Below are 21,138 nucleotides of genomic sequence, written 5' to 3' on the forward strand. Positions count from 1 at the left end.
GTGTAAATCAAATTATTCTAAAACATTTAGCCTTTAATTGTAGGCTACTATTTACTGCTGGTGTCTTTTTTGTCTTGTGAGATGATATGCATACAATGCATTCACTTCTTTTTAACCAGTCCTTTTCTCCTGATTCTCAGCCTTACACACCAGTGTCATGTTGTCCTTCCCTTCCCCTCCCTAAGTAGGTGTGCATGTTTCATTGACTTCAGCCCTATTTAGCCCTCTGCTGGTGTACATGCATAGCTGCAGCTTCACTTGTTCTGTAACTTCAGGAGCTGAGCACTGCTGTACACAAACCATCAGAGCCTCGTGTAACAAACCTGGCATGTCTGAGGGTAATATGGCGTTTTATCTTTCTGAACAATCAGGATGTTACACACACCATAACGAATTCAAAATATCTCTTGCATGAAGCCTGCTGATTCTCATGTACATAGCCTTCCAGATATAAATAAAGCAACCTCTTAACTCTGTTAAGTGCATTCAGGTTGCAGGTGGGCAGACATGTTGGCCCGTCTGGTTATTTGGGTTAATGCTGGCTATTCATACTGTGGATTAGTGTTGGCAAAACAGGGCTGTGTCACCTGTCCCTAATCACACAATAAAATAAGCACCTAGCAAGACTTTCTTCTCTTCCTTTCTTCCATATTAGTCATACTTTTATTTTGATTTATCTCTTTGGCAATTAAAATCACAAAGTTTGAGTATAATTAAATGTTGTCATTTTAATTGCCTCAGGGATAAATTTGTTAGTTAATTTAATTAATTATTATATGAATCATTTAATTAAATGATTTATTTTGTCCATTTCAAATGGGTAAATTTTGTCACAGTCGAGACACAAGCAAAGCACACAGGCTTACTTTGTTTTTGATTGCAGAATCATGCCATTCTCCTCTTTTCCCCAGCTGTCAGAAAATAAGTGAACTTGATAAATCTGCTAGCATTTTACATTATTAAAAGAAAAAAAACACATGTTGTAATTTGATTGATTTGACACAATGAGACAATTGTCCTAAAAGCAAAAAGGTATATATAAAAAGAAAAAACACACCTCATCTCTAAAATGAAATAAATTATTCAATATAAAAACATGACATGAAACCCATTTTCAGTAAAAGGTTAACAATTTATTATTTCTGACCTTATAGTGATCTATATCAGAGCAGCAGCTCAAGGTTTGGCACTTCACTTTCTGACATTATGTGAAGATCAAATGTTACATTACACAAAAACATTCACAACAATGTTTTTTTCATCCTAACCCTGTTAAGGCTAGTATACAATATGGACTTCCATAACTGGCTCTTCTGGAGATATGACAACAGTCAAAAATGAACACAATGATCATTAGTAAATACATTAAAGATTATCTGTGCAAATACCTCAATTTGAGATGATTAAGACATGGACAAGTTACAGCATTGTGTAATAAAAAGAGAGGTGAAAAACATTCTTCAAGAATTTGTTAAAAGAAGAATTTTAGACATCAACTATTATGATCATCAGTAAAGTTACATTCTCTCTAAAACAAAAGTCAAATGAACTGTGTAATTAAACTGTGTAGACTACATACTAATTGCATAATATGGGAGGTACAATACATATCTCAGCACTTACAATGCATCCAATCTGAATGCATAAGGTTACTATTACTTAAAGTGCATGACATAGCACACAAGTGCAATATAAGCACACTGCATGCAACTGTATCTCTGTATCATAACTGTTCCAAAGTCACAATGCAATAAAATGCTCTGTGAATCTGATGCCACTGTTATGAAATCATACATATTCTTTCGATATTTTTTCTCACCAGAACGCATTAACACCCTTGCTTTTGTATTATGTATTTCTTCTGGCCTAACACATTATTTTTGATAATATTAGTCAGTATGTTAATGTGCTTATAATGACTTGTGAGCAACACACTGCACGCTTTAAGTACTTTTGACAAGGGCTGAGTTACTACTGAGCCAAAACAAGTGGAGGCATGGACATGCATGCATCACTGGTTTTGTGTATTTTCTTCTTATTAACAGAGATTAAATGTTGTACAGGAAAAAATCATTTTCACCATAATAACTACGATTCAAGTACACTTACGCTATCTTTGTTGGCTAACATCCTTTTTTTCTTTTGAGGGCAGATGATGTCTACAGGGGCCAGAGTACAGACACATGGCAGTGATTCCAGTGTGTTTGTGAGCAGAATGTACATATAACAAATCCCGCTGACCCCATTCATGAAAACAGAGATTCTGTAAGGCAGAGACATGTGACAGTCTTTGATATGAAAATCCTACATGGAGCTGGCTTCCCGCCCAGATTTGAAAACTGATTTGTACCAGCACGATGTGAACGTTCACAGAAACAGTGCTTTCAATGTGAGGACTTTTGCAGAAGCTTTGCTTCCACAACAATGGCAGGATTCTCGATGTCGGCTTTGCTCTGAACCATCCTCAACTCCAGCTGTGCAGGACTGGGCCTCTTCCCAGGGCCAGCCATCTCTGAAAGAAAGAAGGGAGAGACGGAGAAGCGTTAAAGGGGAATTTCCGTTTTTTACAATCTGGACCTTATTTCTAGCATAAAATACGATCATTTACTCACCCATTTGGTGTCATTACGAGTCGTTCCGACAGAATTAGATCCAGCAGAGAGCCGCGCATATCCATATAATGCGAGTCTACAATAATACGAGCGGAACGCAGCCTCTAAATAACACATTATCTGCCACGAAACTCATTCATTTCACCAATATTTTGTTATGATACGCTAGTGCTATTCCCCTCTGAGTCCAGGGTTAGCTGTTATCATTATCCGGGGTCTGTAGGTTGACCTACTGACCTCTGACCTGGATGATGTCATCTCTGAGCGCCGTGCGGCGCTGCTTGTTGCTACTGCTAATACTATGGTTCGTTTCTGCGTGTTTCCGACTTGTTTGAACAAAATGAGCAGCTTCAGCTTCCACAGGCTTCCTCTCCGCAACCTGGACTTACTAAAGCTCCGGCTAGTTGCACTCTCGGCTGGATCTAATTTCATCGGAACGACTTGTAATGACATCAAAGTTATCTGGGTGAGTAAATGATCGTATTTTATTCTAGAAATAAGGTCCAGATTGTAAAATTCCCCTTTAAGTAAAACACCAGGATTTTGGACTTTGGCTTATGGGTCAACCTAGTGTTCAGTGGACTGTTAATCATCTTGTAGATTTCAACATGCTGTATTTAAGACATTGTTCCTTCCCTCTTCTTAAATGCTATTTACTGAATACTTGACAATACCAAAACCAACACTATGAGAGGCCAAATAATGTTGAGTATTATAATCAGATGAGTGAGAGATGTGTGTCTTGACCATCATTTCCTTGAGAATACTATTGGTTAGCGTGTTATTTATAGCTAAAGGGAGCAAACAATAATAATCAAAATAATGATAATAGTAGTAACAACCAAGTAAAACATGAGCATTTTACCATGGGCATAAGTAATGGTCCTCTTAATGACGTGGTGCATGACTGACACAGTCTTTTCACAGGCAGCCTGTGACAAACCGAGGGGAGAATAGGTTACATCAAGCTGGCATTTGTTCATTACAGTACAACACTATTGATCCGAATCCTTCAGCTGCTGGAATGAAAGTAGTGTGTTGTTGACCTTCAGGTTCTTGGGGTGATGATGAGTCCAGGCTAGTAACATGGCAGCAAACAGGTCTCCAGTTCCAACAAATACAGCATCCACTTTGGGGATGTCCATGCAGATTTTCTGATTAGTGTTGGTCCCATCTGGTTTCACTGCAGTGGCAGGACAGGGATAATGGGTGAAGCTGAACTAAGTAACATGCTTATGGTGTTTTCAACCACTTGCAACAAAGGCTGCAAGAAAGCGCTGTGTAAATAAGGTTGGCCTGACACTTTACCTATCTTTTGACTCCCAAGAGCCACCAGGAACTGGTCTCCAAGTTTTGAAGGCAGATCTGTACTAGTGAGGACCACAGTCTCTGGTCCCATTTTATGAAGCAAGTCCATCACCTAGAGAATACACAGGAACACATGTTCTCAAGTTTTGTACTTCCTGGTGTCACAAACTAAATCCAAATACAGAAGAAATGGAAATGCCAATGATACTCACTTCTACAGCATCTTCCTCAGTGTTAATTTTCCTCCCAGTTAATAGCCTGTGTAAAAACATAAAGTATTCACAGATCTACCCGTGACAGCTATATAACATAACTATATTACATAGCTTTTCTTTCAGGTTGATGATTATAGGTTCACTCACTCTGCCTCAAACTGGTTGGGGGTGAGGATGTCGGCCAAAGGTACTACTTTGTCCTTGTAGACTGGCAGCAGGTTTTCTGGGACGTACTGGAACAGGCAAAAAATACAGCATTTTTAAAAACTACAGTACACAGCTACATCCATAAAATAACATTATTCTAAATGATGGCAAATAGTCATAAATGAAGGGGTAGCAGATTCCCCCCCAAAATGCTTTTTCAGACAGAATATCACATACAATAAAGTGTTTTGAAAGTTATTGCTATAAATCAGAGGAACAAAAAGAGTCTAGTGTTATTAATCAATATGATGTGAAAGAAAAACAAGAATCACAAGAGGAATTTACCATAGCACCTTGGTCTCCCATAACGGGATCACAAACTGGGGAGAAGAAAAACAATTAAAAACATAAGCACAATCCATAAAATAATATCACACCTCTAAAACAAAACAAAAGAAAATCTTACACTCACCATATACCAGCTTAGGATTGGCTTTCTTTAGCTCCTGAATAATGTCAACCACCATCTCCAGAAAGGAAGTGTCCCTGCTGTATCCTTGGGGAAGAATGCGTAACAATAATAAAATCACCACAGTACAACATAGAGTCTCTCTAGCTCACCTCTATACATTACTGCACTTAAGATATTCCAATGTCATCTCAGTTGTCATGAAATGAATGTGAATTCCTGTGTATTCAGGATGCAGCTCGAGGAGTTCAGTTCACATCTAAAAACACTGTAAAACCAAGTGTTCATAAAAATGTGTTGCTTGCTCGAGGTCATCATGTTTGAGCACCGTCTTTTTGTGTTTTTTTTATTTGGGTCTAAGGTCTCCCTCCATTCACTCACCTGTGAGGATGTAGTCATAGTGGTTCACCTTATTGAGCTTGATGCCCTCGTATAGCACATTCAGCTCCTCAGCTGTCAGTACTTGCCCCTTCCAGTGGCTGTAGCCTAGGATTCAAGAGACATATCAAATTCTGAATGCTGCTTGGATTTCATGGACAACACAAATACAGACAAAAAAAAAAATGAAAATGTGCAAATGCATCAACAAAAAGCATTCGTCACACTGAACAAATGCAGATTTCAAGTTTCAGATCCATCAAAGGCACTGTTTGACAGCGAAATCAAAATGTTTTCAGATTTTGAGGACAAGTGAGGGACAAAACCATTTTGTATTACTTAAACCAATAGAAACACTGTCACATTGTACTAGCCCAGCTGTGTTTAAATCTAATAAGAAGACATTCCCTTTTTGCCCTATCTCCCCATCCCCCCCTGTCTCTCTGCTGAGATTCATCTCCTGTGTGGTGTTGAGGGCCAAACAGGGCCTCCACACTGACTGAATGGGATGCTTGTATACTGACTGCCAGCTTCCCCCTTCTTTGTCCCCTTTTCACCATTAACCTAGAATAGAACCTCAAAAGCTGTTCGTGCTGCATGAGAAACTGAGATCACCCGAAACCAAAACTTGACCGTGAGCCAGTGAGAGCACCTCAAGCAGCGAGGACTTCAATAACAAGCTCCAGGCAAAGTAGAGGCATCTGCTGTAGTTGGAGGGGAAAGTATATACAGTACTGAAAGTAAACATTTCTGAATATTAAATATTGTTGACACAGAAGCAGCATTACAGTTTACACAGTTGTGTAATTTCATCCAAATGCTTAAAACTGGACAGTTTCCCTGTAGAGCAGATATATTGATTCAAGTGTTTTCTGTGCAAATGTCTCCTACCCCTGTGGTGAAAGCACATTCTTCACATACTTTGGCACATGAACCCTGATAATAATCCTATGATCTCTGCTGGTTGAACCAACAAGTTTCAACTTAAGAAATTATTCATGATCTTTCTGTTCTTAAGAAAGCAGTGAGTAACATTTTATTGGTAACTGTGATATGTGATCAGCAGGTTTCACAACACCAACAGAAGTGACTTTTTGCCGACTAGATGACATAGAATAGAACACATTAATTAGCACGCCTTTTACCCTGGCAGGTGTGCCCTGTTACTTCAGAGTTCAGCCATGAAGGAAGTAGTTTAAACACTGTTAAAAAGTATTGGGTAAAGGAGAGTTAGGCAGTTGTTGTGGTTGTGTGGTGTGACATGGAATTTACTCATCCCGTAACTACATGTATAGTTGCTCTGCAGACTGACTCAGGTCTAGTATTGGTTATGAAGATCCTCATACTATTTTCATTGCTTGTCTTTTGTAGTCTATTTCTGAGACTGAAAACCTCATCTCAATGCTTAAGAAAGTATGTTAATAGTGACTGTTAACGCTGTGTGTATTAAGCACTGACATTGAAATGTGTTTTCTGCATTAATTAAACTCTATTTCACTACAAAATAATTCAAATGTTTTAAATTATAACCTAAGGTATCATACAGTTACTTGAGTTTATTTTTTGAGACAGTATTACAAATTTCCTTTTTATTTAGTTGAGACTGCATTAGGTAAATGATTTTACGTAATAAAATACAAGAATACAGACTGTGTATAATACAGTACCGGTACCTAAATTACACAACACACCTCAGTAATGTCCTCTGTTGAAGTCTGACTGAACTCTCTAAGTTGTTCTTTGAAAACATTTAGCATACAATGTGATTCTCCGTTTAAAACCAAATGACCCCAAAGGTGGTATTTCACAGAGTCAGACATATCATGCAGAGTGCATCAGAGACTGAGAAGACAAAGTACGAGGAAGGACAGTGATTAACTCTGCACATCACATGTTTACCCCCTCCTCTAAAGACAGTCCTCCTTAGTTTGTTAACTTTGCATTGATTGTTTCCCACTTAAACAAGTTGAGTGCATCCTTAAAACCTATGATTATGTCAAAATGTTTACAACCCTGCATTGGTTGTGTGTTTAAAGCAGATATCAGTGGAATGTTTTTGTTAATATAAGTCCTAAATAGTCCTATTTTCCGTCAGCAATCACTTACATGAAGTATTTCAGCCTAAACACGAGTCTCTCCGTCACTCTGCTCTGCTGTAACCCGAGGAGAAAATTTTCCTTGTGGGATACAAGTGTTATCCAATGAGGGGAGAGAACGGCATGAAGGGCTGTGTGTGCAGCCAAGGGATGCGCGTGAATGTGGTGACGTAGCACGAGGACCAATTGATGCCTGACAAGGGCGGGGGCTGCTAACTCATGGTGCGTTCAAGGAAACTCGTACTTTGTGTTTTTCCTTCCTGTGAAGTCATACCAGTTCGATCTGGTACGAGTTCACGGGTCGGAAGTTACGAGTGGCCGTTATAGGGAACTTTCACAGACAACAGGACGGTAAAAACACGAGCTACGGGTTACCTGGAACGCTACCAAGTCGTAGTTGTGACTTGAAGCTGTAACTTACGGTTTCAAAAGCCTGCCTTGAACACAGCATTAGCCGAAACGGCCGTGCCACTGATATCTGCTTTAAAGTATCTTTCTTATTTTTCTTCTCTTTTACTGATTGTTCCTTTCCTGTCTTTCACCATTCACCACCACCAACAGCTGAGACTTGGTGGCATTGCATTTAAAGTGACACAGCAGTTGTCTAACTATTTCTTTGTAGATATGACCAGACTTTCAGAGGAAGTGGAAATCTACTTTGAGGGGAAATTGAGCCATCTGTATTCAGTTTCACACACAGAGAGAAGTTTAATATCATTCAGCCGACCTGTGTGATTGGAGAACTGGACAGAGTTGATAGAGTCTACTTCAAAGCCCAGCACCTGAGAAAAGAGAAAAAAAAGCAGCTGTTAAAGCAGAGCAGTGACGTCAGCACAGGGCCAACTCTATATGAGGTTCTGATTATTATATTGTGGGAACAACATGGCGAATTACTGTGACAGCCATTTCATCACCTTTCAATTTTAGTTCTCATTGATTATACACTCGCCATGCACTTTTTTTTAGGAATGCCACACTAACACTAGGTAGGATCTCTCTGTGCCTCTGGTTTTTGTGGCACAATATTGGAAACATCCCTGTGAGATTGCTGCACGCTGATATGACTGCATCACATCATTTCTATAGATTTGTCCGCTGTACCTTCATGCTGCCAATTCAATTCTACCGCATCTCTAAGGTTTTCTGTTAGATTTAATATCTGATAACAGGTCTGATAAGGAAGCTGCTGAAAGTCACTGAACTCTCCTGCTCACAAAACATTTAGAGACAACTTTTACTGTAAAACGGTGCATTATGGTGCTGGAGGTAACCGTTATAAAGATGGCAGACTATCGTTGTAAAGCTGACGGACATGGTCAGCATTAAGAGTGTGACTGGTCGGTATGAAGGAGTGAAGATGTGCAAAGAAAACAGTCCCCATGCTATTACACCTTCAACTGAATTCAGACTCATCAGACCAGGCTGTGATTTTTCAGTCTTTAACCATCCAGGTTTGTTGGGCCTGTGCCCATTGCAGGGTTCCTACACATTTGAAATTTCAAGATTCCATACTTTTTCCAGACCCTAATTTCCAGAGTTCTTGGTAAAAAAACAAAAAACAAATTATTTGTGATATTTGAGTAGATAGATGGTCATAATATTTTTTTAAAAGCATGCAATTAATCATTTGTTTTCATTATTCTGAATGTGTATGCCATTATGTGGAGATTGTAGCTAGGTACAATAGCGCATACAAAATAATTAACCCAAATAACTTCAGATAAGACCAAACCCAGATAAGTATTAAGATAAATATATTTCCATACAATAGTTTCCATTTTCCATACATACTCCTACTTGCGTAGGAACCCTGCCACTGCAAACTCAAATCTCTATTCTTGGCTGACATGAGAGTAACTTGATATGGTCTTCTGCCACTGTATACCATTTTAAGGTTTGACATTCCCAGATGCTTTTCTGTTTATTACAGCTGTTATTACATTCAGCTCACACAAGTGTGGTTATTCTATTCATTTACAAGATGTTTCTGTCTGAAGAACTTCTGCTCATATTTTCAGCTTTTCTCTGTCATTTTGAGGGGAGACTACTGTTTATGAAGGAAACCACAAGTCTGGCCCAATAACCACACCACAGTTAAAGTCGCTGGGTTCACTGGGTTGTGTGAACATTAACAGAGCTCCTTACTGTACATGTATCTGCATAATCCTAAGCACTGCTTTGCATGCCACATGCCCATCTGATTGGATAGTTACATGACTGAGCAAGTGTGCAGGTGTTCTTGCTAAAATGCTAAGTGAGCGTGTAATGCTCTGAATACTTTCTCCTGCAGAGTTACAAAAACCTGCTAGATAAGATAATCATAGGCCTACACTTCATCATGATGTTAGCTTTTCTTGTTATCTTACGCAGTGTTTAAATCTATCAAATCCATTGCACAGTCCAACAGTGATTCAATTTATCTGACAAGATGCTGTATTCACTGTTATCAGTTTACCACCTCAAATTGCAAATAGAGGGATTCGCATGGAAATCAAAAGAAACCAATCATGTTTTAAGTGGCAAATTAGAGGCAGAAATCTCTAAGTCTCCATTGTGCTTCTATGAATATGAAACTTAAGTCTGCACAACTTATCTTTTCACAGTCTACCCTTCAGCCTGGTAATATAATGTAACCCAACAAGCTTATCAAAATGAAGTACGGGTTTGGGAGCAGGTGCACTGTTTACAACCTGTAGCCTGGGTTAGAGTGAGTTGAGAAAGAGGGGAAATACCAAGAAGCATCTGGACTCACTGAACATGCTGACATATGTAACGGTGCTACTGTATGCGCTGTCTTTGAACAGCGCGTCTTTGAACTGAGTTTGGTGATGTTCAAGCATTAACATTTTTAAGTCAATGTGTATTGAGCTATAAAAACAAGAAAAATGTGAAAACAAACGGCCTGTAATATGTCTGCAGGGTGGTTGATTTATATAACATTATAATTCAAGACTTCTGTCGTAAACGAGGAAGCTGAAGTTATCTTCCGTGCTGTTTCCTTTAGCAGCTTTGTTTCAGTGTTTGCCCTCAGACACACTGAGCCGCTGCATGCAGCCACCTGCGGGGATCATCCGTGTCTTACCTGCAGCGGGAATGTTGCAGACTTGTTCCCGACGTATCCCCTGACAACATGACTCTGGATTGACAACACACGACACTCCATTACCGCAGCCGAGCTAACTGAGTTCACAAACACCGGGCCAAGACGAGAGACGCGACGAGTCCAGACTAAAGCATGAGACGTGCACAGGGGTTGACAGGTAGAAACTTAGCATGTGACGAACAACTCCTACATTGAAGGGCGAGCGTGGCGCTGCTGCGAGTGACATTTACAGTTTTCCTCAGGCAGCTGTAGGGACACCTAAAGTGGTGCGTTCAGGGGTTCACGAGAAACGTGGGACACGCCGGCTTTCTACTAGACTAAGTGAATGAATTAAAATATTATCGAATGAATGAGATTCTGAGATTCATTCAACCCCAAATCATTTGGACTTTTTAAAATCATTATTATTCTACTTGTAATTACAAAAGATCATTTTTAAATAAGGGCTGAATATAGCTAGCTATATAAGACTATGAAGTTGAATATGCTACTGTTCTAAATAATCATGGACATTGGTGGGCCATACAAAAAGGTGATTAACTTCAAATCTCAACCTCATTCATATGAAATGCAGCACAAAGTGCTTTATCATGTTAAAAACAAAAATATAATAATTATATAATTAAAATAATTATTATAAACTGGATCAAGACACCAGAGATTTAATTGTTTATTTTAGATCCCCATTACTGCCTCATCTGAATGTAGACTACACATTATCTATTAGCCTATATATGCTCAAATATAGGCCTATAACAAACACCACAATTATCCTCAATCCTAGCCTAAGCTAAATGGAACATGTATCAATAAAGTAACAATAACCAGAAACAAAACACTAAACTAAACTTGAACAAAAACAGGTGCAATGGATATAAATGAAGCAGACATAAAGTAACTCCTAACAGAAAATGATAAACTAGTTTAAGAGTTAGATGCAGTCTAAAACAATCTCTTTCTGTATTACATCTTTTCTCAGTGAGTTTTCACCAACTCTCACCCATTACAATTCATTATGCTTTTTTCGACACTGTAGCCTACCTACCTAAATGAGCAATGCAGTAGGCTACAAGTCTTGCAGCTCTATTTTGAGTATTGTTGGATTCTATTTAGTTGTAGTTTGGATGCATTTTACCAGACTGCTTGGCAATAGTCAAGATGTGACAACCCAAGGGATTTCATTACTTGCTTATATTGTGTTAGTTAGAAAATAGGAAAATTCTTCTAGTGATTGAAATACTTCTAGGCCTACTCATTTTTGCTACAATGTTATATAGCCCAGGAAAGTGTTTCATCTGTTGTAACCCCCAGCAATCTGGTCTCCTTACCTTGTTCAATATTAGCTCCAAGCAAGAAAATACATAATTTTTGCCTACATTCTTTAAGCATAATTATTATATTATTATATATTATATTATAATATGCAAATCCCAAAATGTTCCAATTTGGAGACCTGTAAATGCATAATGAGGAGTTGTTTTCTTCTGCCGTTGGTGCTGCTCAGTCTGCTAGGCATCAGGGGAAAGATAAAGGTCTCAGTGGTATGTTTTACATGTTTTACATGTGTTTAAAATTCTCATAACTATTAGTTCAACCTCCACATTTAGTCATTTGTGCACTTTTATCATTCCTCTGAACAAACTGCAAATTAGACAGACAGACAGGGACATCTGGATATGCAGGAATGATTTACAGTAGACTAGCCTATAGGTCCAGTTACAATATGTAGGCTACTGCAATATTGTGTAGAGTGCACAGCTCTACCCAAAGGGTGTTTATGTTTGTTGTATAAATGATGACTGTAGTTTTTCAACAACAACAAACAAAAACAAAAACAAAACAGCACAGGGAAAAAAAGAGACAACATTGCGTGTCACGGTACAGTGAGCACGTTGTTACCATTGATCTATTTTATGAACTTAGTAAATTCATATAGCAACATGGTTGTCACATACAGAGACACTGAGCTCCAGTGTCCCCCCGTCTTAAGTCCTGTTGAGTATCCCTCCGCCCTGCGCAGCCTGTATTCATCCACACAGCGCGGAGTTAGACCCTCCTCCTACGTCTGGCCGGGGAGGAGCCAGGTAGCCGCTCTACTGACACGTAAGAAACCTGCGTAGATTTTAAGGGACGCTTCATCTTTTCCTCAAGTGAACGTGGATACGGCTGCTTCGCCTCTGACTTGATGTATAGTTGACCGGCTGTCCCGGACCAGAGGCCTGTTCGGACTCACGGAGCGACGCGGGACTGTAGGGGAGGAAGAGCCGACGAACAAGATGAGATTTTCAGCGTTTATTTCTGTCCTGCGGTCGGTCGGCCCGGTGGTAATCGGCATTTCTTTAGGGTTTACGTTGAGTTTATTGAGTGTGAACTGGTCGGAAGAAGCGTGTCATCTGGATGGCAAACAGGGTGAGGATGTGACTTTGAGTCAGGATGGACAGCTCAAAGGAGCCCGAAAGCCCAACTCCATTTCGACTCTGAACGATGTGGAGTCCGAGGAGGATTTTGAACCAAGAATAGTCCCATATAAACAAGTCCAGCAGAGTGCCCCGAAGAAAGTTTTCAGGTAAGTTAAGCTTTTACTTGCCTGCTCGCTTTAACTGTTCAACCCTTTCTGCAAGTGGGCGGACATTATTGCACTATCTATTTGTTTTGAATTTAGGCCACATGATAATACATAACAGTGCAGCAGGCCGCAGTTTCATAACTGATCAATCATTGTGTTGGTCAACATAATACCAGGTGTACAGGTGTCACTGTCATGTGGCTGTGAGATTTTACAGTAGCAGCCTAATGAATTAAGGTAATGACAAAAAATAATTGACGGATAAAGTGTAACACAGGAGGCTTTTCCCTCCCCGTCTAAGATCAAATTACAGTAAGTCAACTGTCCAACTTCCTCTGCTGGTTTCTACCTGCTAACAGTCCCCTGGTGAAGAGCCAAGAATAACTACATATGTTGTGGCATGTCTCCAAGCTGAAGGATATGTGCTTTAACATTTTCTTTGTAAACAGGTAAACATTTCCAAGATTTCCTGGACACAGCGCTTAAATGAATGTTATCCCATATCAAAATAGTTGCATTTCATCACATTTCTGAGAAAGAGTTTTCCCTGAAGAAAAGTTCTGCCCAGGTCAGAGGTGTAGCGTTAAATCCCCGCGCTTCATAACCAATCATTGTGCCACAGCAGTTTGTACATAAGGATTTGAGCTGACTGAAACTTAATATATTTTCAAGATTGATTAATCTGATGACAGCTGTCTAGAATTAGCGATTGGTTTGTTAATGGAGTTGCAAAAAGTAGGATAAAATACCTATTTAGTGCCAAATTAATTCAGTTTTGTTTGATGGGTAAAAACTCATTTATCTAAAGCAGCTTTTTTTCTTGAAAGGAAAAAAAGGTTTCTCAGGATATCTGAGGATCAGTTTCCTTTCATCTGATAATACAGTATCTCTTACTTGAGGCATAACTGATGCCATTTACAGTACACAATGAAATTAAGTAAGGTTGGGCCTCAATTGCAGTGATGAATCACAGTGCAAGTTTGTGCATGTTTACCTTTCTTTTTTAAAACGTCAACCATTTCTGCAAAATTTGGTGGACAAATCCACAGGTTCAGTCTTAGTCCAGAAGTTTTGTGTTTCATAAACTTATATTTTGAAATAATGTATCACTGTTCACACTGATGGAATCAAGTGATACAGTAAACCTGTAAGGTACAGATATATTTAGTGTTGGTTTTAGTACAGCATTATTTAAAGCACTATTTATTCAGTCGCTGTTTGATGTCTCTTTTAGGGCAAGATACATAAGCACAGAGCTGGGGATGCGAGAGCGTCTCTTCGTTGGAGTCCTGACATCGAAAAACACGATCAACACCATGGGCGTAGCTGTCAATCGCACCATTAGCCATCACCTGGACTCCGTGATCTTCTTCACTGGCATGCGCAACCGCAAAGTCCCTCATGGCATGTTTGTGATCTCTCATGGAGACGAGAGACTGATATGGAACATGTTTCAGACCATCAAATACATTTTAGACCATTACATCAACGATTACGACTGGTTTTACTTTGTCCAAGATGACACCTACACAGAGGCCGACAGGATCAAAGACCTGGTGGCTCACCTGAGTATGGATCGAGAGGTTTACATGGGCAGTCCTGAGGAGTTCATCGGTGGGGAGATGGAAGGAAAGTATTGCTATGGAGGGTTCGGGTACCTCGTGTCTCGTACTTTGCTCCTGCGACTCCAGCCCTTCTTGGAAAACTGCAGGAATGACATCCTAAGTGCCAGGCCTGATGAGTGGCTTGGTAGATGCATCATTGACTACACCAACACAAACTGTGCCAGCGAATATGAGGTAGGCTGAGTGTAATCTTCACCATGCATACATTTCTTATCATTATATTTCTTTCAATTTATAGAGCTGTTTCTCTGCTTGTCAATCTGTCGTGCTCTGAAGAAAGAAAAAGAAGATGCTCGGTGTTAAAATGAATGAGAAGCTACAAAAAAGTGCTCTAAGACTGTCATTCAGAACAGCTGTGTGACAGGTTTCAGCAAAGGTTCTCCTTCTCGACAGAAAAACAAAACTGTCATGGCAGACATCATGCTTTCTCTCTGGGACAGCACTTAAAATTGACAGCCAGCCATATAAAACTGTAATTACCATGCTTGGTCAGAGGTGGTATTTATATTACAGAGTAGATTGCTAATAGCCTTTAGCCTTCCACGGCTCCAGCAGCACCGTGGAAGAGGTAAACAGGCAAGTAGAGCACAGAGTTTAACCTTGCCTTGGTTCAATGGTGTGAAAATCCCCTGTGGGTCAACATGCTGTGTTCCTGTAATGTCATTAGCATTTAAGGTCAAACAAGCTCTGTGGAGCCTTGATCTCTGGAGCCTTGTCCCAGTGCCCTTTGTGGCGATTGTTTGCTACAACAATTTGCGTCTCCAGTGAAGGCGATTGCAGTCTCTTTCAAGGCATGAAAATGTGTTGTTGCATAAAACTATAACAAAATATAACTTAATACATTCATTCTGGTCTAGATATTGTTGTTGGCTTATTGTGTAAATGCCCTTTTCTGCCATTTTCTCCCCCTTGGCCTTGACCCAGTGTAGGAAACCATCTTGTTTCACAGATGAGAGTGACTTGCATGGCTAACTTAAGTTCCCTGAACCAGAAGAGCTCCAGTGGAGCCCCTTAGATAAGAGAGAAAAGCTGGGGAAAGTTAAAAGGCCTGGTATGGGTGAAGAAAACAGCTTGAACACAGAGCCAGACATCAACTTTTCTGTTCAGAGAGAACATTGATGACAATTAGGCACGGACAATGCTTCACTAATAGTTCCATGACAGCCTGTAAGCTGTTGGCAAACATTTGCAAAACTGGCCTCACTACTTAGTTAAGCAGTGCTTCCCTTCTTTGTTCTTTTAATAGCTTGATCAGATGGGATTCACTTTTTTTAATCACCCATGCTACATAGGGGGTTCCTCTGCTTTCAGTGTAAATGACTGTGTCTTGAAGAGGGAAACTGCCAGTATCACTTTAACCTACTGTTAGGTTTCATGTTTGTCATAATGTTACTTTTAATGCAAGGCCACAGTGTGCAGAGTCTAGTGTTTTCACACTACATTTACCATGAGCCTCTGCACGCACGGTGAAATTCTTGGACCGTCTTGTGCCGTTTTCATTAATCAAGAATGAAAGTCAGAGGTTCAAATGACGATCAGATACCGTCGTAGTTCCGACCATAAACAGCGATTCGGCGGCGTTATTCCCATGACCCGCCAGGCAGCGTCCACAAAACCGAAAGTAGGAAACGCTGATCGACTCGCCCAGCATTTCCACCACTAGTAATAATAACGATAGAGACAAAGCGATATATTGAAAATGGACCCATTAACAAGTGTGGGTAACAGATTTGTCCACATTAATATGAGACTTTTTTTTATAACCAAATACAAACTCCTCGTTGTCTCTTTAAATGTTTCCAGAACAAATTAAGTTCCAGGAAACGACCAAAACTCTGACAGGAAAAATCTGTAGTTGTACAACAATAGTATTCTGTTCGTACCAAACGAATCTCAGTATTCACTTCACTATGTAATTATGGTTGAAACCAGTCTGTTTGCTATGGAAATGAGCCCAAGACGTTGCCTGGATAGCATGTAATGTGTGTTTGAATGGAGGTAGCGCAGTATGACAGCTAAGCTTGGAATAACATTAGGCATGTGTTTGTCACACCAGATTTAAGACAACTCATGAAAAGATCTCTGTTTCATCCCAGGGGCTTCAGTACCAGCATTATGAGCTGGGAAAAAATTCAGACCCAAGCAAGGAGCAGAGTGAACACTTCAAGAACGCTCTGACCGTCCACCCAGTGTCTGACCCTGAGCAGATGTATCGGCTGCACAGATACTTCACAGAGAGTGAACTGCAGAAGACCTACGATGAGATTGCTAAGCTGCAGGTAAGCTGATCTTCAAGTGTCACAATTCACCTGGTGTTCAGTCAGAAGTAAAACCTGGCCTCTCTTTGCTCACGGCCTTCACTTTTTCAGGTCCTGAATGTTTTATTTTTAGTGTTGCATTAGCTGTTTCAGTGGCAGGGTGGTAACTGTATAGAGCTGAACACTTCTTGTGTTTCCACAGGCAGAAATAAAGAATGTGAGCGTGGTTGCTTTTGAAGGCAACCGAAGTGCTCTGTGGCCAGTGGGGATCAATCCACCGTTTGAGCCCAAGTCTCGATTTGAGGTTCTGAAGTGGGAATACTTTACAGAGGAAGAGATATATTCGTGCATCGACGGTTCTCCCAAGTGTGAGCTGCGCGGCATTGACCGCATGGATGTCGCCGATGTCATTGACACGGCTGTAGGAGAGCTGAACAAGAAGTACAAGCCCGTTTTACACCTGAAGAAGCAGCAGCTGATTAACGGCTACAGGCGCTTTGACCCCATCAGGGGTATGGAGTACACCTTGGACCTTCAGCTGGAGGTGGTAAACCAGAAAGGTCACAGCCGTTCCATCACTAAGAGGGTTCATCTGGTGCGACCTTTGAGCCAAATAGAGATAATTCCCATGCCCTATGTCACTGAAGCTACAAGGATTCACATCATTATACCTCTTACTGTGCAGGACCGGAACTATATTGACCATTTTCTTGAAGTCTTTGCCTCAAATGCCTTTGAGACAAGTGAAAATGCTATCCTAACATTCTTGTTTATTTACGACCCAGTGGAGGCACAGCAGGTTAACCAGAATGATATATTTGCCAGTGTAAAGACTCAGATCAACGCTTATGAACGGAAATACCCCACAGTAAAAATCCCATGGATTAGTGTCAAGACTGAAACACCATCCCAGATCAAGTTCATGGACATCATCTCGAAGAAACATCCAGTCGACACATTGTTCTTCTTGGCTAGTGTCAACACAAACATCAATTCAGAGTTTCTGAACCGCTGCCGCATGAATTCCATAAACAACTGGCAGGTTTTCTTCCCCATCCATTTCCAGGACTACAACCCTGACGTGGCCTATCACAGCCAGCCACGTCCTGCCACAATCGATTTGGTCAAGGATGCAGGCCACTTTGACCGCTGGTCATTTGACGACTCATGCTTTTACAACTCGGACTACATGGCAACACGTACACGAATGGTAGCGGACGTCCAAGAGAATGAGGAGATACTAGAGACGATGGACATCTATGACATGTTCGTAAAGTATTCGGGTTTGCATGTGTTCAGGGCAGTAGAGCCAGCATTGCACCAGCAGTATCGTTACCAAGCGTGCAACCCACGACTCAGCGAGGACATTTATCACAGATGTGTTCAGAGTAACCTGGAAGGTCTCGGTTCTCGCTCCCAGCTCGCCATGCTGCTGTTTGAGCAAGAACAAGGAAACAGCACTTGAAAAAATGCTGTTGAAAAATCTGCTCCTGCACTTAAATGGATGCTAAAAGCTGCGTTTGTTGTGACGACACGTCGACAGCAGTTAGAATTTGGGATCAACATGAGAAATACATGTAGTACCACCTTTACCCTAAACTCAGCCCATGTTTGGAGATGTAGTTTCATATTGTATGTGAAGACATCTGACATCATCCACCTTCCAGTTTGCATTAAGAGTTATCTGGTTCGTTAGAGTTTTAGGCTAGTTTGGAAAAAACAAAACAAAATGAATGCAGTACATTCCTGTTGAATCCTTTATTTTATTTTTTTTAATGTTTACAATACTTGTCCAAACAGATGAGTACCTATAACCAAATGTTTTTGCTACTCTTGGCTTTTTAAAAGTTGCTTTAAAATATTTTGACCACTAGAGGGCAGGAACCCAAACACAACAGAGTTGTTGGTTTTTCTAGTTCTCATGGCGAAGGTGTCCACCAAAACACACATGGGCCTACACAGGGAATCCTTCTGTGTCATCTTCCTCGCCCCGCGTAGTTCCAATGTTCACTAGGATTTCACCTTTAGTTTGTCCCACGAATTCTTTGAGTAAATATCGTACGTTACTCTGTGTTTTTGCTCACAATGGGTTTGGTGGAACCGCAGCTGTCATGGTATTGTATACAACTGGTCGATACGGTGAGTATAAAATGGCAAAAAGCTTTAGTGGGTTGTTGCTGTTGTTAGTGAGAAAGAGAAGTACTAGCAACAAGGTTTCACAGAATGTTGTTTGATTTCATTTATCCCTTTTTAAATGGAACTTTATTTTATAATTCAAATATATAAACACTGGTGCGGCACATTGCACCACCCTTTGTTTTCCCTTTGAAATGCTGAGCTTTTGAAATTTTCAGATTTGAGTATTTTCAAAAGCACATCTTTCTGTGCCTTGACACTGACTATTCATATGCTGGCTGTTCTGAAATGTTATTACTCGTTCAGGTGTTGCACATTTAATGTTTTTCATTCGAAATTTGGGATTATTACGACATGAATACTGGAGATATTCTCTTTCACTGTGGATAAAGCCTGTTACATAGCTATGAGGATCATATGATTTATTGGTTTATTTACTTAACATTTTTTATTACTTGGAAATAATCCCAATCATCCACAGGTTGTTTATGTGCCTCAAACCAGGGTAAGGGTTCCCGAAAAATATCTACTGGTAGTCCTCAGAGGTTATCCTTGTCGATTGACAGTGTGTATTTGAGTTGAATTTTCCACTGAAATTTTGAAATAGGCGTAGGAAAATTCTGAATAATGGGGAAAAATTGCCTTGGTAAATGTCTAAGTGGTTCCCCCAGGTCAATTTTTAAAAACATTTTTTTAAGTGTCCTCATTTAAGCAACCGGTACTTTAAAACATAATTTAATTAGTTTAGAAATTACTGAAATCAAGAATGTATGAAATATTTTTCTATGTCAAAAAGTGTAGACTTACAGACTCTATAAATGTTGAACTGTTCCGAAGTCTTTTTGACTGTATTGTTAAAAGTTGTGTTGGTTGAACGGTGTCATTGGCCTCCACTTTCTGAGCTCGCTACTTCCACTCTAGTGGGAGGCCTTTTCCACATTGCTGAGTGGTGGTGGAGCTAGTGGTACTTGGCACCAAACAGTTATTAGCAGATTATAATGTGCAATATCACAGATAACACAACTGGACAGATGTCCGATGGAGGACAGGACTTTTAAGGTCAGAGACATATAGACTGCAAGTATAGCAGTGTGTATCACTTTGTTCATGACATCACATAAATTAAGACTCATTTTTGTTTAATGCTAAGTAAATACACTGTAAAATCTTTTGACAAGATCGTTAATGTATTTTGCTGACACCTGATACATTTTGACATAACACTTTGAAATGTACAAAGATAAAGGCAAGTCTTTTTATTTGACTTTAATTGGATGGTATACGATGGAACACTACATCCACAGTGATCTTACACAGTGTTTACTGTATTTTCTGCTGTGTGCACACAGACCACAGTCATTTCTTAAACGCATCTCTTTGTTGACGAGAGCAGTCTTTCACCGTGACATGAATGTTCACCTTGATTCTTTGAAGAGCATGATGATACTAGATAATGTGCAGAATTGGAAAATGAATCTTCCAAAAACCACTGTGAAAGATGGATGGCTGAGATTACAATATGAAGTTGTGGTAAACTGCATCGTCTTTGCCTTGAGAACATGAGAAGCCTAAAGTTAAGGGAGCGTAGCAGATTAATCACCCAGTGTTGTTAACACAGCCACCATCTCTGAGCAAAGTCTCCCAAGTATTTTGTCCATAACTTATTTATCTGTCATTTCTCTATGAATTATGCAGATTTGCAATACTTCTGCACTAACAGAGGCTTTCATGACATTCTCTGTATGTGTATGAATATTTTATAGACAGTATTTTTAAGCCTTTTTTTTTTTTTTTTTTTTTAGCTTTATTGACACAGCAACTGATATTTTATTGTTTTGGTGACACGATCAAACATGTGTTTATCTTACATTGTATTGTATTTTGCAAATCATGTCATTTGACCATGTAGACATGTAAAATGTGTGTATTTCCTTTCCAGTTTGAATCAACTAAATTGTAAAAAAAGAAAAAAAAAAGTAGGCAAAAATATAGGCTACACTTTTTATTTTCTATTTATGTTTAGACCCATGGGTTTACATTATTTTACACACATGGGTACTATTATAACCAAAGCAATACATTTTAATTAATGCTGAGTATGTTTAATTTTTTTTTTTTTTTTTTTTTTGCTGTAATTCCCAATGAACTGTGAATTATTGTAATTTTTAAATAAAGAATATTTGAATATAAAAATAACTGTTTCTCATCTTTATTGTGTGTGTGTG

The 21,138-nt window shown here is 39.6% G+C and overlaps 2 protein-coding genes across 2 annotated transcripts; one reads left to right on the forward strand and one right to left on the reverse strand.

The window, feature by feature from the left end:
* Positions 1 to 2,067: 2,067 nt before the first annotated feature.
* Positions 2,068 to 10,519, reverse strand: LOC146964754 (pyridoxal kinase-like). Its single transcript, XM_085764687.1, has 11 exons — positions 10,308 to 10,519; positions 7,953 to 8,007; positions 5,133 to 5,237; positions 4,755 to 4,838; positions 4,628 to 4,662; positions 4,283 to 4,368; positions 4,133 to 4,178; positions 3,921 to 4,032; positions 3,659 to 3,795; positions 3,478 to 3,544; positions 2,068 to 2,512 (listed from the first exon to the last, which is right to left on the reverse strand). The coding sequence occupies exons 1-11, from the start codon at positions 10,386 to 10,388 to the stop codon at positions 2,385 to 2,387; spliced, it is 936 nt and encodes a 311-aa protein (XP_085620813.1). The 5' UTR covers positions 10,389 to 10,519; the 3' UTR covers positions 2,068 to 2,384.
* Positions 10,520 to 12,399: 1,880 nt separating this feature from the next.
* On the forward strand, positions 12,400 to 21,109 carry chpfa (chondroitin polymerizing factor a). The gene is made up of 4 exons (XM_085764218.1): positions 12,400 to 12,894; positions 14,129 to 14,693; positions 16,616 to 16,798; positions 16,980 to 21,109. The coding sequence occupies exons 1-4, from the start codon at positions 12,605 to 12,607 to the stop codon at positions 18,240 to 18,242; spliced, it is 2,301 nt and encodes a 766-aa protein (XP_085620344.1). The 5' UTR covers positions 12,400 to 12,604; the 3' UTR covers positions 18,243 to 21,109.
* The last annotated feature ends 29 nt before the right edge of the window (positions 21,110 to 21,138 follow it).

This window comes from Trachurus japonicus, chromosome 21 (genome assembly GCF_045865225.1).
Source record: "Trachurus japonicus isolate A0001 chromosome 21, Traja_1.0".
NCBI lineage: Eukaryota > Metazoa > Chordata > Actinopteri > Carangiformes > Carangidae > Trachurus > Trachurus japonicus.